This window comes from Crinia signifera, chromosome 2 (genome assembly GCF_055691185.1).
Source record: "Crinia signifera chromosome 2, ASM5569118v1, whole genome shotgun sequence".
In the NCBI taxonomy this organism is placed as follows: Eukaryota; Metazoa; Chordata; class Amphibia; order Anura; family Myobatrachidae; genus Crinia; species Crinia signifera.
Window position 1 is genome coordinate 296749742 of NC_139218.1, and position 16956 is coordinate 296766697.

The window sequence follows — 16956 nt, forward strand, 5'->3', positions numbered from 1 at the left end:
CAGTGTGTAAGCTCCGCAGAAAATGGCCGCCGCCATCACGGAGCGCCTGTCCCCCATGATCCCCACCTAGCGTGAAGCCGGTTTCAGAGCGCTCCGGAGCCCAGGCTGCTTCTTAAAAGAAGCTGTAAGCGCTGCACAGGGAGGCCAGACAGCGTCTCCCTCGTGCACAGTGAGCTGACAGGACTCGCTTCTGTCAGCTCCTGCTGCGCTAGCAGTGTGAGGATTCACTAATGAGAATCCTCACACTGTGCCTACCTAGCTAGTGTAAAAGTTAATAAAATAATAAAAACCCTAACTAACTCTACTCCTTCGGCTGCTCCAGCAGCCCTTTAGAATAGCACCCACTCCAGTGGGCACCTAACACGAACTGAGGAATCTGGGATGCAGTAGGGGAGGAGCCTACCCTCCAAAAGCTTTAGGATAGGTGCCTGGCTCCTGCGGACCCTCCTACATCCCAATGTGAAGCTGTGTCACCAGGACCATTGAAAGAGAAAAAGACACCCTTCCAACCACATTCCTTAAGGCAAACTAACAGTCCATGTTTTAAGGATAGCCATACATGAGCATAGAGGACTTAATTAGTAATTCCGTTATTTTGATTTAACCATCTGTGCTCAAGTGTAGATATCAGGAAAATCTGGACTGTTAGGAGTAAATTTAGTAAGATGGAAGTTCTATTGAAGATGGATGTTGCCCATAGCAACAAATCTGATTCTACTTCTTTATTTAGCACCTTCTAGAAGATCATAGAGAAAACCTGATTGGTTGCTATAGGCAACATCCCATCTTCAACAGAACTCCCATATTAGTAACGTTACCTCTTAGTGTGCCCTGAGGAACAAGGTTGGGAGACCCTTGCCTAAACCCTCCTAGTCTGCTATTCATGAAAAAAAAAAAAAAATAATTTCTCAATTTGAGAACAAATTTGAATTGAAAAAAATTAACATAGTGATCTGCAGAACATTCGGTACTCTTTACCTAGAACGGCGCCCATCGCGGGCATCGCATGTACATCGCATGCCATTATAATGGCATGCGATGCGACCGATGCCCGCGATTTTAATTAGCCACCCTGAAGTGTGAAATGGCCCCCCCAATTGTTAACGCCACCCCACGATCAACGTCAACCCGAAGCGTGACGAGTGCAGCGGTACGCGTCCTCCGACCTTTTCATACCCCCACTATCCACGTCGGCGTGGAGTTGAGAATAGAAAGTGTGGCGAGCGCAGCGAGCCACCGAGCCCCGCGAGGGGATGCGGATACCTGTGAAGCCCGCGAGGGGACGCGGATACCTGTGAAGGTATCCGCGTCCGCTCGCCACGCTTCGGGCTCGGTGCGCTCGCCACACTTTCTATTCTCAACTCCACGCCGACGTGGATAGTGGGAGTATGAAAAGGTCGGAGGACGCGTACCGCTGCGCTCGCCACACTTCGGGTTGACGTTGATCGTGGGGTGGCGTTAACAATTGGGGGGGGGGGGGGCATTTCACACTTCAGGGTGGCTATTTGGGGTCTGTGGGCCATTTAACATTGTTCCCTATGTAAAATCGGGTCAATTGGGCCATTTAACATTGTTTCCTATGAAAAGCCGCGGTAATCGCATCGGTCGCATCGCAATCGATTTTTTGGTCGCATGCGTTGTGACCGACGCGATTTTTTACCTTGCGATGCCTAAGATCAAAATCGTGTGCGCCGTTCTAGGTAAAGAGTACCGAACATTCTCTTGGATCTTTTTACATTCTAGTGTTCAATGGATTAATTCCCCAAAAATAACAGGCTCATAACTACTTCAGATCATGTCCATTTTTATATCGGTCTCCCATCCTCCTGCCAAATGGATGGAGCAACTCCACAAAATGACTGACAAAAGGAATACGGTCGCTAGGTCGACACTATGAAGGGCGACATACATTAGGTCGACCGCTAAAAGTCAACAGGGTTTAGGTTGACACATGAAATAGGTCAATAGGGTCGGAAGGTCGACACAAGCATTAGGTAGACAATGAGAAAGTCAAAAGGTTGACACCAAAACAATATTCCAGCAATAATGAGATGACAGGCTGTGTACTGTGTATCAGGCAATATAATAACTCATGTCTACATATTTATTTTCTAGCTGTCTCTATTGTCCAAAGGAAATAATTTAAGAGATAAACATTTTAGTCTCAAATAGTATCCAGATATGCAGGACACCATTACATTAATGCTTCTGGCCCAGTTGGACTCACTGTTCTAAAACAAACTCAAAGATTTCCTATCCGAACGTTAATCAAGCTCACACTATGGGGGTTATTCTGGTTCACTCCTTCTGGCAAATTCCTTCTTAGATGGACAAAACCATGTGCAGTGCAGGGGGCAGATGTAACATGTGTAGGGAGAATTAGATTTGGGTGAGTTATTTTGTTTATGTGCAGGGAAAATACTGACTGCTTTATTTTTACACTGCAATATAGATCTCACTTTTAAGTAAAACCCCACCAAATCTAATTCTCTCTGTACAAGTAACATCTACCCCACCCGCAGTGCACGTGGTTTTACCAATCTAAGAAGGAATTTGGCAGAAGGAGTGAACCAGAATAACCCCTTATGTTCTTTCCCAAACCCAACAACAGACCCGCAGTAGGCCCCACCTCATCACCCCATAAAAATGTTAAAGCTGGATTTGAAATCCTTTTCAAAATAATGTCCATGAGACTCCAGTATATTCTCTCAGGCAATCTACAGGTTTTTTTTTTTTTTGGGGGGGGGGGGGGGGGGGTACCCTTTTATAAAAGGGAATATATGTACAGGGCCAGATTAACAATGGGGTTCAAGGAGCTCCAGCTAAAGGCTTCCAAATAAATATCGGCCAGTCATCAAAGCCGCATGACAGGGACCGCATCACTAGCTGACCCCACACTCAGCCGTGACTCACAAATATTAAAATAGTTTTCTACGTTTCCTAACTATATTGCACAATTTGATACTTGGATAGTGGGGGTATGAGCGTACTAACTATAGTGGGCACCCAACTAACATATAAGTACCCACAATTTTTTTATTTGTATGTGTTTAGGGAGATGATGAGGCTGATAGAGGAGAACACTGGCCCTGACATCGCTCAGCACACATAGCTGACACACTGCTGTGCGATCTTGCTGAGCATTCAGAGTGATCTAGCATCGCTCAGGAGTCTTAGCATATTGTGAATTGTAAGCCCCCTTTTTGTGTTTGACCAGGGGGTACAGGTCAAGTCTGCCCCTTGCCAACACTAATTAACCTTTTATTTTACTGAAAAACCTAAAAAATTGCCAGAAAAAAAAAGTAGTAGCTAATTAATACCGGAATCTCAAATCATTTCATATAATGAATTCACTATATTAATTGTACACAGTTTTAGTGCAATTTTTTAAAAACGTTTAAACATTCCCACCCTTGGTCTCAGAAATGATAACTAAACCCCAAATTATCCACATATGACTGTTACAGCCGGACATGCAGATTTTTAGTTTGTTTTACAGAAAATATGGAAGTGTAATGACATTACGCAAGGGCAAATTATTCAGAGGGTCATATCTCACAATACACCTGAGAGAAGCTCATCAGTAATTTCATTTATGTTGCTATATAAGAAACTGTAAATAAATAATGTTACCAACATGATCTATTATTTGTGCTTCAGAATACATATGGGAGCTTTTTATAATAAATATTGCTTTATGTTTTTTCTTCTTCACCTAAATAGTTAATCTTCAGTAACAGTAAATGATATAATCCACTCCATGTCTGTCAGTTTAATTTACAGGTATTCTATTAAGTAATGGGCACCCACTTTTGGTGCTGTATAATAATTATATATACACACACAAAGACATGTTTAGGTTTCTGGTTTTTAACACTTTTGAGTGAAAGTTACTATACTGTATCCTCATACATGCAAGTAGAAGCTTGATGTGTGTGCATTGGTATAAAGAAAAAATATACTGCTGAATTGAAGCACTTGGTGAAAAAAAAATGTACCACCTAATATCTATATCCTAATAAATACCATCAATAAAAAGATTACTTTTTACAAAGTTTCAAATTCCCGTTAAACCCTGCAGGTCCTCTATAACCGGATACACATTTTGTAGTCAGCTCAACAGATAACCCAAATACCAACAAATGTATCCCTGCCTGAACCCCCCCCCCAGTTTCCTGTCGGCGGGGGGGACGGGAACCCTGTCCATCTCCGTTTCACGGAGATGGACAGGGTCGGGGGGGGGGGGGGGGGGGGGGGGGCGGCAAGGCGGCGGAGACCCGGGGGGGAGCCCCGTTGTAAGGATACGCGCGCGCATCTCGTGCACGCGCGTCCCCTCCGGCGGCTGGCGGGGGATGGCGGCTGGCGAATCTTCCCCCATCCCCTGCAAACCTGGGACCCACTCCATCTGTATAATGAGTCCATCGTATAGCTAACAAGATTAATCGATAGTGAACCATATAGTACATAATATACAGCTTAAAAGAAAAAAGTGTCCTTAAAAATACGCATATCAGTTTAGACTGGGCCATTATTTATACCAACCATATGGCATTATTATATAAACAGGAAGAGGGAATGATCTACAAATAACTTTCCAAGAAAGCAAAAAACTATACCGTACCCAACTGTAGAATTTTGTGCAGATGAATATTTTGAGGAAAGCCACCTAAACTAAATACGGCTTAACTTGAATTCAGCCTTAAGAGTAATATAGAAATATCTCTCATGCTGCACTGTAGCATTGACCAAGGAAATCCAGGCCTTAAAATCAGGAGCCAAAGAAGCCATCCAAAGTCTAGCTATGCAGACTTTAGCCAATGTACACAGCTTAACTGCATATTTATCTAGGACAGGCATGTCCAAACTATGGCCCTCCAGTTGTTGGGAAACTACAAGATCCATCATGCCTTGCCACAGTTTTGCTATTAGGGAATGCTTAAACCAGGCATGTCCAACGTTGGCCCCCCAGATGTTGTGAAACTACACCTTCCAGCATGCTTTGCCACAGTTTTGCTATTAGAGAATGCTAAAACTATTGCAAAGTATGCTGGGATGTGTAGTTTCACAACATCTGGAGGGCCAAGGTTGGACATGCCTGGCTTAAACTATGGCAAGGCATGCTGGGAGGTATAGTTTCACAACAGTTTGATGGCAATAGTTTGGACATGCCTGATCTAGGACATCATTACCAGACACCCCAAGGCAACAAAACATCGGTGTTAATTCAAATGAAAATGTGTTATTTTAAATATTTTTTTTACAAAGATTGGTATTCAGCAATAGTTAATGCAAAATGACAACCATCAAATGCTACCGATGTTTTGTTTTCTAAATAGCTAGTCCACACCAACTCTGCTTTAATGTCCTTAGTACTGCCACATTATGTAGGCAAAAGTGTGGCAGAATTTGTGAGTGGTCGGTCCAGGTGCAAAAATATAATTTAGGCCAAATTTCAAGGCCTTGAAAAAGACTTTCCACAAGTCGAAACGCGTTGGTGGGTGCCACTACCACTGAAGTTCCTGTTTGTGTGTATGACCGAACTGCCCCCCCATACCAGTATAACCGTGAGTGTGCTTCCCGGGCTTCCATCTGGCCACTGTTGTGTTTTCTGGTTTTTGGAGTCAATCTGGCACCGGTTTTTTATAATTGTTTTACAATAAAATGAGAAAAAGTTTTTTTATTTAAAATGGAGTTGGAGAGGTCAATTACATAAAGAAACCTTGATGAGAGTTCCATCACCCTGATACATGTAAGCTATAAGTAAGCACCGTTTGTTGATTACCATAAAGAAAAAGAAACCGTTATATACGGGGTTTGAACCCTTTTTATGTAAGCAGAGTGTAAGCGATTCATATATCCTGACATGAGGTGATCCTGTAAAAAGAAAGCCCCCCAGCCTACCACCACACAAGGGACATAGAGGAATCCACTGTATTCATCTAGCTCCAAGAGTCCCCTTTATAGTTATTGGACTATATGTATTTGAGGACTACTACACATGTTGTATATTTTTCTATTTTTTTTTCATGTGAACCGTATGAAGTAACAAAGGAACGGACAATATCTAGGATCCCAGTTTGGTAATATATCATTATACTCCAATTGTTTATTATATCCCCAGTAGAGCGCTGTACTCCCAAAATTTTGTCTATGATATATAGTAGATATGGTAAAGCATGGAGGTGGTGTGTTATGCTGAGGGGCTGGTATGCCGGTGATCAGAATTCCAACACTGGGTTCCCAAAGGAAGGAGCCTTGATGGGAAAGTTAAGTTTACATATCCTCCCTATGTTCCCCCCTACAGTCTAACACTAACCACTGCATAAACCTAAAATCCTGGCACTGCAGCCTAACCCAAACCCCCCTTCTATGTACTAGCCCTCCTTCCCGGCAGCCTAGCCCTACACCCCCCCCCTCCCCCCCAGCCTTACCCAAATACAGCCATAGTGCCTAAGCTGAAGATCTAAGCTAAGTAACTATTAAGCATGCATGTCATAATTATTCTTCTTGGTTTTTATTCTACAAATCCCTATCTAATACTTTGCAAAAATATTTTTTGGGGAATGCAGATAAGTATGCCTTATAGACATATAGGGCCAAATGTAATAGGGTGAGAGTTTCAGAAAGTGAGAGATTTTGGGAGAGTTTTTTTTTTTTAAAGCAGCAATCAATTACACTGAAAAACCAGGTAGATTTTGCCATGTAATTGATTGCCGCTTTAAAAAAATGGGAAAACTCTCCCAAAATCTCTCACTTTCTGAAACTCTCACCCTATTACATTTGGCCCATAGTGTAGCCATGTTAAACTGACACAAACGCAAAGGTCTTACATTCCATATGATGGCAGAGGCAGGAAAATGAGGGGGAGGTAGTCACAGTGCAATTAGAGCTCAGGTGGAAGTTCAGAGCATCCTGCTTCCTAGATAAGTGCTTGAGATTGCCATGGCAGTTACAGGACAATATACAGACAGGGCCGGCGCCACCACTAGGCAGCTTTTGGCATTTGCCTAGGGCGCCGGCCACTGGAGGGCGGCACTTGGGAGCCCCCCCTCATGGTGCCTAGTGAGTGCAAGGGCGCCCGCACTGTCCCCAACCCCCTTTGAGCCAGGTCCCCTGCGTCTGGTGAGCGCAGCGGCGCCCGCACCATCCCCACACCCTGCATTTATTGGAGTGTATCGGCAGTGGTGGCCGCATCCCCTCCCCTTCCTCTGCCGCAACTCTTCTCCCCCTGTCGTGGAACGGCGACTCAGCGGTCGCATCACCCCCACTCTCGGAGCAGGTGAGCAACGGGAGGCTCCAGTCCCCCCCTGTTATGGAGCAGTGCCGTACCTAGCACTGGCCCTGCCACCACCACCACCAGTTGCCTGTCCGGGGCAAAGAACACACCCCCCGGCCCAGGGCACGGAACAGGCCGAGCAGCTCCCAGGTCTCCCGCAGCACGTGCTGGCTCAGGCTGCACTTGGTGTGCTGCTTGTTGGAGGAGAAGGCTCTGACGGTGGACTGCGCCCTCCGGCTGAAGCTGAAGGACGGGAATGCGGGGCGCCTTGCAAAGTCTCCCCCGGTGTGCAGCAGTGCGCGGCAGATTGTGCGGTCCCCTCCGGAGCAGGTGAGCGGCGGGCGGGCGGCGGGGCGCTCTCCCCCCGCCTCACCTGGGGCGGTGCCGTACCTGGCACCGGCCCTGTATACAGAATAAAAAACTGTTAATAGCAGCTTACAAAAAATCCTAGGACAAACAGGAACATTCTTCTAACAGCAAGACAAAATGATTAAAAAACACAAACAAAAACATAATATACAAAAAAAACATTAGTACACTAGTTCTTTTGACATTACTGTTAATATCTGCTGCACCAGAGTTTTTGCTTAAAAGGAAAATCCAGACTATTTGGTAGAAGTATCTTGAACCATTAAGCAGACCATCCTTCTTTTCTTTCTATTCTATTTTAAAGAAACATAATTCTTAATTTGACATCTGTGTATAGTTTAACACTAGATTGCATACTTTTTTTAGTCATACAGGTTGAGTATCCCTTATCCGAAATGCTCGGGACCACGAGTATTCCGGATAAGGGATTTTTCAATAATTTTTTACTTACCTGTCCCCTGGTGGTGCCCCAATGGTTCCTCGGTGTCCACTTTGTCCCCCAGCGTCCACGGCAGGCCTCCAGCACCTTTTCCGGCATCTCCAGCGGTCCCAGGAGTGCATTGCGCGAGTTCCCAGGTGCGCCGGTGACGTCACCGGCGCGCGCACATACTCACGCAATGCACTCCTGGGACCGCTGGAGACGAGGGAGAGGATGCTGAAGGCCTGCAGTGGACGCCGGGGGACTTGGTTAGTATAAAATAAGGGGTAAGGGGGAAAAGAACCTAAAAAAATATTGAATTATTAAAAAAACAAAAAAAAAAAAAACGGTTTTCGGAATAATTCGGATAAGGGATGCCCCGATACGGGATACTCAACCTGTATAATTAACTCATAATACAGAGTAAATAATAATTAAAAAAACAACAACTCTATGCTTACCTGACATCTTTTTCAAGCTTTGAAATTTGGTCCTTAAAGGAGTCTATTTGGAGATCTCTTTGACGCACAGATTCAATTAGGTACTGGTATGGCTGGTGAACTTGACTTAACAGGGAGTTAGTCCTGTCCAGCTATGAAAAAACAAGCACACAAAATATTTTAAAGCTCTTTCTGGATTAATACACATTATTATTCTAAAGTCTCCTGAAGAGTTTATACCTATGTAAAAAAATAAGATGCATATATAATTATTTTAATTTTCCTGTTCATTCGAGCAAAGAATGTTTGCTTCCGTTCAAAAAAACAGTATATAGATTGTTTTCCTTTTTAATCAGCTAAAATTATTCACCAGTATTAAATCGCAGTATTCTTAAGTGTCTGAAAAACAAACCCTAAACATAAAATATGGCTGAAGAGCTTTCCTTCTTATACAAAAGGACACACTGATATTATACAAGCCAATAATACATTTAGTTAAGGTTTGTGAAAATTATTTTTTCAAGCAAGGCAAAATGTGCTGCAAAATAAGAATGTATCTTTAACCCCTTCCCGCCGCAGCCTGTTTTTGCCTTCCAGACAGAGCCCTTTTTATCAAATCTGACATGTATCACTTAAGTGGGGATAACTTTTTTTTGCTTTTACTTATACCAGTGATTTTGAGATTGTTTTCTCGTGACACATTGTACTTCAAATTAGTGGTAAATTTGGGTCGATACAGTCTGTGTTTTTTTGTGAAAAATACCAAAATGTCGTAAAAAAATGGAAAATTTAGCAATTTTCAAAATGTTACATTTTCTGCTTGTGAGACAAATAATCATACCACTCAAAATAGTTAATAACTAACATAGACCATATGTCTACTTTATGTTTCCATCATTATTTCAACTTCCTTTTAAATTTTTTGGACACTAGGAGGCTTAAAATATGAATAGCAAATTCTCAAATTTTCAAGAAAATTTCAAACACTGATTTTTTTAGGGACCAGTTCAGTTCTGATGTGACTTTGAGGGACTTGTATGTGAGACACCCTCATAAATGATGCCATTTCAAAAACTGCACCCCTCACAGTATTCAAAACAGCATTTTGGAAGTTTGTTAACCCTTTAGGTGTTTCACAGGAATTAAAACAAAGTGTAGGTGAAATTTCAAAATTTCATTTTTTTTGCAGATTTGCAATTTTAATACATTTTTCTAAGGAACACAGTAGATTTTACTAGAGAAATGTGACTAAAAATTGATTCCCCCAATTCTTTTGTTTTCATAAATATCCTATATGTGGCCCTAGTGTGCACGTTGACCAAACCACAGGCTTCATAATAGAAGGAGCACCTACTTGATTTTGGAGCCTCCTTTTTATGAGATTATTTTTTAGGCACCATGTAGGTTTCTAGGCACCATAAGATGCTAAAAGTTAGGAACCCCCCACAAGTGACCCCATTTTGCAAACTACACCCCTCAGGGAATTCATCTAGAGGTATAGTGTACATTTCAAACCCCCAGGGGTTTCACCAATTGTGGTACAACTGGGCAGTGAAAATGAAAAATTACACTTTTTACACAAAAATGCAGTTCTGGCTCACAATTTTTCATTTTCCCAAGGAATGAAGGAGACAAAGCACCCCAAAATCTGTGCCCCAATTTCTCCCGAGTACGGCAATGCCTCACATGTGACCAAAAAATACCATTTGGGTGCATGGCAGGACTCAGAAGGGAAGGAGTGATTTTTGGATTTTGCAGCTCAGATTCTGGTGGAATGTTGGTGGGTGCTATGTCGCATTAGCAAGACCCCCGAAGCACCAATACAGTGGAACCCCCCCACAAGTGATCCCATTTTGCAAACTACACCCCTCAGGGAATTCATCTAGGGGTATAGTGTACATTTCAAACCCCCAGGGGTTTCACCAATTTTGATACAACTGGGCTGTGCAAATGAAAAATTACATTTTTTACACAAAAATGCAGTTCTGGCTCAAAATTTTTCATTTTCACAAGGAATGAAGGAGACAAAGCACCCCAAAATCTGTGCCCCAATTTCTCCCGAGTACGGCAATGCCTCACATGTGACCAAAAAATACCATTTGAGTGCATGGCAGGACTCAGAAGGGAAGGAGTGATTTTTGGATTTTGCAGCTCAGATTCTGGTGGAATGTTGGTGGGAGCTATGTCGCATTAGCAAGACCCCCGAAGCACCAATACAGTGGAACCCCCCCACAAGTGACCCCATTTTGCAAACTACACCCCTCAGGGAATTCATCTAGGGGTATAGTGTACATTTCAAACCCCCAGGGGTTTCACCAATTTTGATACAACTGGGCTGTGCAAATGAAAAATTACATTTTTTACACAAAAATGCAGTTCTGGCTCAAAATTTTGCATTTTCACAAGGAATGAAGGAGACAAAGCACCCCAAAATCTGTGCCCCAATTTCTCCCGAGTACGGCAATGCCTCATGTGTGACCAAAAAATGGCAGGACTCAGAAGGGAAGGAGTGATATTTGGATTTTGCAGCACAGATTCTGGTGGAATGTTGGTGGGTGCTATGTCGCATTAGCAAGACCCCCAAAGCACCAATACAGTGGAACCCCCCCACAAGTGACCCCATTTTGCAAACTACACCCCTCAGGGAATTCATCTAGGGGTATAGTGTACATTTCAAACCCCCAGGGGTTTCACCAATTTTGATACAACTGGGCAGTGAAAATGAAAAATTACATTTTTTTACACAAAAATGCAGTTCAGGTATGAAGGAGAAAAAGCACCCGAAAATCTATGCCCCAATTTCTCCCGAGTATGGCAATGCCTCATATGTGACCAAAAAATACCAGTTGGGTGCATGGCAGGACTCAGAAGGGAAGGAGTGATTTTTGGATTTTGCAGCTCAGATTCTGGTGGAATGAATGGTGGGTGCTATGTGGCATTAGCAAGACCCCCGAAGCACGGTGAAATGATGAACCTTATAATCCATAGATGTGTGGTATATTTTAAAACACTCCTTTATACATAGGCCGGGTTTGTCGGGGCAAGTTTCACAGTGGAAAATAGTATCCTTTCTTATTCCCTTTTTATAGCAAACTTTGCACCTTTTTTGTGTCCTGCTCTTTCTTGCAGTGGAGGGGATTTCGTTAGGAAAATGCTGCCCTGGTACAATACGGGGGCCAGTACTAGAAGTACTGGGGCCCTCTGCCTGCTGGTTCCCAAATATTAGGCCCTTTATGACTTCCTCTTGAAAGTGCATAAATGTCCCCCTCTGGCTGGTAGAACGGAATAGCACGTAAGCGTTATACAGTGCCATCTGGATGATATACACGGCCAGCTTCTTGTACCAGATTTTTGTTTTCCGCAGGGCACTGTACGGCTTCAGTACCTGATCTGAAAGATCCACTCCGCCCATGTACCTATTGTAATCTAGGATACAATTAGGTTTTGAGGTGTGGGTACTGGTACCTCGTAAAGGGACGGAGGTGGTACTGTCTCCATGAATTGTTGTCAGTATAAGGACATCCCTCTTGTCCTTATATTTGACCAACAACATATTTTCGGTGCATATTCCCCTGCTTTCACCCCTTCTCAGTACTTGGGCAATGTGCGTTTTTGGGAGGCCTCTTTGGTTCTTGCGCACAGTACCGCAAGCTGCTGTACCTCTTGAACCAAGGGCCTTAAACAGGGGGATGCTAGTGTAAAAGTTATCCACATATAGGTGATCACCTTTATCCAGGAAGGGGTGCACTAAATCCCAGACAATTTTTCCACTAACACCTACGAGGGAGGGGGGGCATTCTGGCGGTTCAATTCTTGAATCCTTCCCTTCATATACCCTAAACCTGTGGGTGTACCCTGAGGTGCTTTCACACAGTTTATACATTTTTATGCCATACCTTGCCCTCTTACTGGGAAGGTACTGGCGGAATTTAACCCTTCCTTTAAAATGTATAAGGGACTCGTCGATACAAATACATTTTTCAGGGATGTACATCTCTGCAAATTTGGCACTGAAATGATCAATGACCGGCCTGACTTTGAATAGCCGGTCAAAGGTGGGATCATCTCTGGGTGGGCACTGTGCATTATCGGTGTAATGTAAAAATTTAAGTATTATCTCAAAACGAGTCCGAGTCATGGCCATACGGTAAAGTGGGGTGCTGTACAGAACATCTGTACTCCAATATTGCCTAATTTCTGGCTTTTTTACTATGCCCATATGTAACACCAGACCCCAAAACGTCATCATATCTACTGCATCTACAGGGGTCCACCTAGCAAATGATGACGTGGGGTTTTGAGCAATAAACTGCTGGGCATATAAATTACTTTGGTCCACCATTAAATTTATAAAATCATCAGAGAAAAATAATTTGAAAAAGTCAATTTCTCTGAGACCTGTTGAATCAAATTGGATTCCTGGGATGGCCAAAAACTCAGGAACCTGGGGCTCAAAATTGTCTGGTGGTGGGGTCCATACGGGATCAATCATTTGGGGGGGGGGGGGGGTCTCAGCTGCTCTACGGGGGCGTCTTTGAGGGGGTCCCTCATAACCAGAGGAGGAAGAGGAGCTTAAGACGAATCCTTCAAATTCCCCGCTTGCATCACTGGCTGTGTCAGAGTCAGAGGCAAGCATGGCATATGCCTCCTCCGCTGAATACATTCTTCTGGATGACTGGGATGACATTTGGGATGACATTTGGGATGCCATTTTTATTTTTGTGTTTCTGTAAGTGTAATGTTTCAACACGTGTATAGTGTAGGGGGGGTACAAACTTTATTTCAACACGGGGGGTATGTAGTGTGTAGTGTGTATGTAGTGCAGAAAAAAAAAATACTTTATACAGGAATTTGATCCCAATAAAAAAAAAAAAAATTGAAGGGGTTAAAAAAAAAAAAAAAAGGTCCTGCGCCAAAAATTGAGCACAGATGTTGGTCAGTAACGTCCGTCACTGAACATCGCTCAAAGGCAACAGGACACCCACAAAAGCAATGTGGGTGTAAAAACAAAAAAAAACAATTTAAAAAAACTGCAGAAAAAAAATGATATCAACCCTGTGCCAAAAATGCTGTTCAGTGATTGTACGTCACTGATCAGCGGCCACAGGACACCCACAGAAGCAACGTGGGTGTAAAAACAATTTAAAAAAATATACCACAGCACTCTCCAAAAAAAAAAAAAAATGTAAAAAAACTGCAAGAAAAAAAATGATATCAACCCTGTGCCAAAAATGCTGTTCAGTGATTGTACGTCACTGATCAGCGCTCAGCGGCCACAGGACACCCACAAAAGCAACGTGGGTGTAAAAACAAAACCCCACTGCACTCTCCAAAAAAAAAAACCTGCAGATCTGTGATGCAGTGATGCAACACTGATTAGCAGTGAGGGGCAGCAGGCACACAACTGTGGGTGCAACCTGACAGGGTATATATATAAAAAAAAAAACCCTGGACCCCCAAAAAGTTGCTGATTAATTTAAACTGATCAGCACAAAAGGGGGGGGGGGGCAGCAGTCAGTTGCACACGCAGCACAACCTTTGGTGCAACTGACAGGTATATATATATATATGAATATAAAAAAAAAAACCTGGACCCCCAAAAAGTTGCTGATCTTAATTAATTTAAACTGATCAGCACAAAAGGGGGGGCAGCAGTCAGTTGCACAGGCAGCACAACCTTTGGTGCAACTGACAGGTGTATATGTATAAAAAAAAAAACCTCTGCACCCCCAAAAAGTTGCTGATCAGCTCAGATATAGTGATCAGCACAAAAGGGGGTGCAGCAGACACAAAATATAGCACTCTCTATCACTCTCTATCACTCTCTATCACTCTCTGTCACTATCTGTCACTATCTGTCACTATCTGTCACTATCTGTCACTATCTGTCACTATCTCTCACGATCTGTGACTCTATGACACTGCAGCAGCAGGACACAGGAAGTCACAAGATCCAGGAAGCATCCAGCTGCTGGCAGCACGCTACCAGCGGTGATCAGGTAAGTATCAGGCAAGGTTCAGGTATGTATAGCAGGACAGAGTGGCCGGTGACCGCTCTGCACGCAATTCCAGACCGGAATGGCGTCTGCAGCGAAGTCACCGTTAGTTTAAATGGCGTGCCATGGCTGTGATTGGTCCGTCGGTCCGACGGACCAATCACAGCCTTGGGGGCAGGTGGGGTGAGGTGTCGTCGTCACCGATGACCCCCTCATGCCCCCTCACACCCGGCGGTGATTGACACCTGTGTTACCGAGCGTCTGATTCGCCGGTAACACAGGAAAACGCTGCGAATGGCTGTTCACATTGAACAGCCAATCACAGCGATCGCCGACGGGGGGGCTGCATCGCCACCCCCCCTGGGCATGCAGGGACGTGTCTGCTGTCAGGTACAGCAGACATCATCCCTCTGTCACTGCGTCTCTAGACGCAGTGGCACTTTGAAGTCATGACGTATATATACGTCATGTGTCGGGAAGTACATCCCGGCCATGACGTATATATACGTCAAATGTCGGGAAGGGGTTAAAATGTAATTTTAGGATTAAACCTCTCAGCAATTTAGCACCAGATTTCCTCTTATAGAACACCTTTAATAGGTTATTTATTAAACATATAAGGAATGGGGGGGGGGGGGGGGGACGGACGGACAGAGAATAAAGTGCTTAGGTAATCACAGAAATTATTATAGGGAAGAACAATTACAAATCGGCAGCGCCTTAGTGAGTACACACTAGAACAGTGGTTCCCAAACTGTATGCCGTGGCTCCCTGGGGTGCCTCGGGACACTTGCAGGGGTACCCCTGCTTGGTAGTCCAGGACCAATTCAAATAATTTATGGTCAATTATTTATGGGCAGAACCAGTGCTGGTGGGTGCCAATCCTAACATGTGTACAAACAGAAGCAAATCCTGCCCTTTTCCAAAATGTCATGCCCTTTAAATGACTAAGAATTGCATATAAACCCAATCTACATAATGTTACATTTATGCTGTTTTCTGGGGGGGGCCTAGGGGATGCTGTGAAAAAATTCTGATACTTTAGGGTGCTGTGGTTCAAAAAAGACTGGAAATCCCTGCACTAGAAGGTACAAATGCTAAATGTAACTCTTCTGGCTGTATATTACTTTTAAATATTATTAAGTAACCCATATTCTCCCTGAGGGGACACCTATAGATATATTAAACACCCCCCCCCCCCCCCACACACACACACACAAGAAAAAAAAAAGACAACAACACAACATTTCCATCTCTTCCCCTTGTGACATCATAGTGATGATGTCTCAATGAGCACAACAGTCACAATAGAACCAACATCAAAGGTTATTTCATTTCTCTGCATAGAAAGCAATGAAGATGATTCATTTTATTTGCCTCCTGCTATTTTTAGTAGGAACGCTTGTCAAAGTCTCAGTTGGACAGGAAACATCACTTAGTCCACTGAGCAACAAGGATGGAAGGATTTTAGTGGAAATCCTGAAGTTGACCGTGATGGGAAGAAGTGCCATGGCAGTTACCGGAGCAACTGCCACAGACAGCACAGACTTAGTTTCAGCTCAAACTCTTGAGACTGATCTCATGCCCGAAAATCACGTGGCTGGTACCGAGAAGCCTGACACAAATATGAGAGAATTACAGCCAACTTTGTCAGACTGGGACTCTCAGAATAAAGAGGGAATGCTGGAAAGTCGCATTGCTGGTACTAATGAGCCCATCACATACATGAGAGGCTTAGTACCAGCTCCATTATATTGGGACATGGAAGAGGACGATCTCTTGCCTGAAAGTCCAATGGATGCTGATACCGCGGAGCCCAACACAGACATGAGGGAGTCAAATCCAGCTTCAACAGATTGGGACAGTGAGGATAAAGCTTTAATGCCAGAAAGTTCAATGGCTGCTATTACTGTGGAGCCCAACACCGACATGAGGGAGTCAAATATAGCTCCATCAGATTTGGATACTGAGGATAAAGAGCTAATGACTGTAGGTTACCTTAAAAGTAAGGATAAGGATCTGAAAGAGGACATGAAAGAACAACAAATACAAAGCAAGACCAACATCTGCTTTGCTGCCTTCGTCTCAATGATCCTACTTTATGCAGTTGCCCTGGCCATTATCTACTGCCATCATTTTCAGCGAACCGGAATATTGCCTAGATGGAAATTTACAAGATCCAGGCAAGATGTTGATATAGAAGCTGGCGATGCTGCTAAAACTGAATCACAGGGCTGAAATTATTTCTGTGCAGCATAAGAAGGATTAGAACATCAGTGCAGAAAGTATTCCACAGGCTCAACAGGGTCATGCCCATTGAAAAGAGGGCCCCAAAATTTTCCAGCTGTTTCCGGTGGACCATTATTATTGAAACTTTCATACCCACTGGTCCCATGTCATCATAAACTGAACATATATCATAGCTGGGGATTAGGGCTACTGGCGACACCCCAAAAA

At 43.6% G+C, this 16956-nt stretch overlaps 1 protein-coding gene across 4 annotated transcripts in view; it reads right to left on the bottom strand.

The window, feature by feature from the left end:
* The window catches only part of PIBF1 (progesterone immunomodulatory binding factor 1), a 270000-nt gene that overhangs the window by 89521 nt on the left and 163523 nt on the right, over positions 1–16956 (bottom strand). For all 4 annotated transcript variants that reach the window (XM_083168868.1, XM_083168869.1, XM_083168870.1 and 1 more), the window contains exon 15: positions 8525–8655. In XM_083168868.1, coding sequence (XP_083024994.1) covers positions 8525–8655 — 131 coding nt within the window. The remainder of the gene's footprint in view (positions 1–8524; positions 8656–16956) is intronic.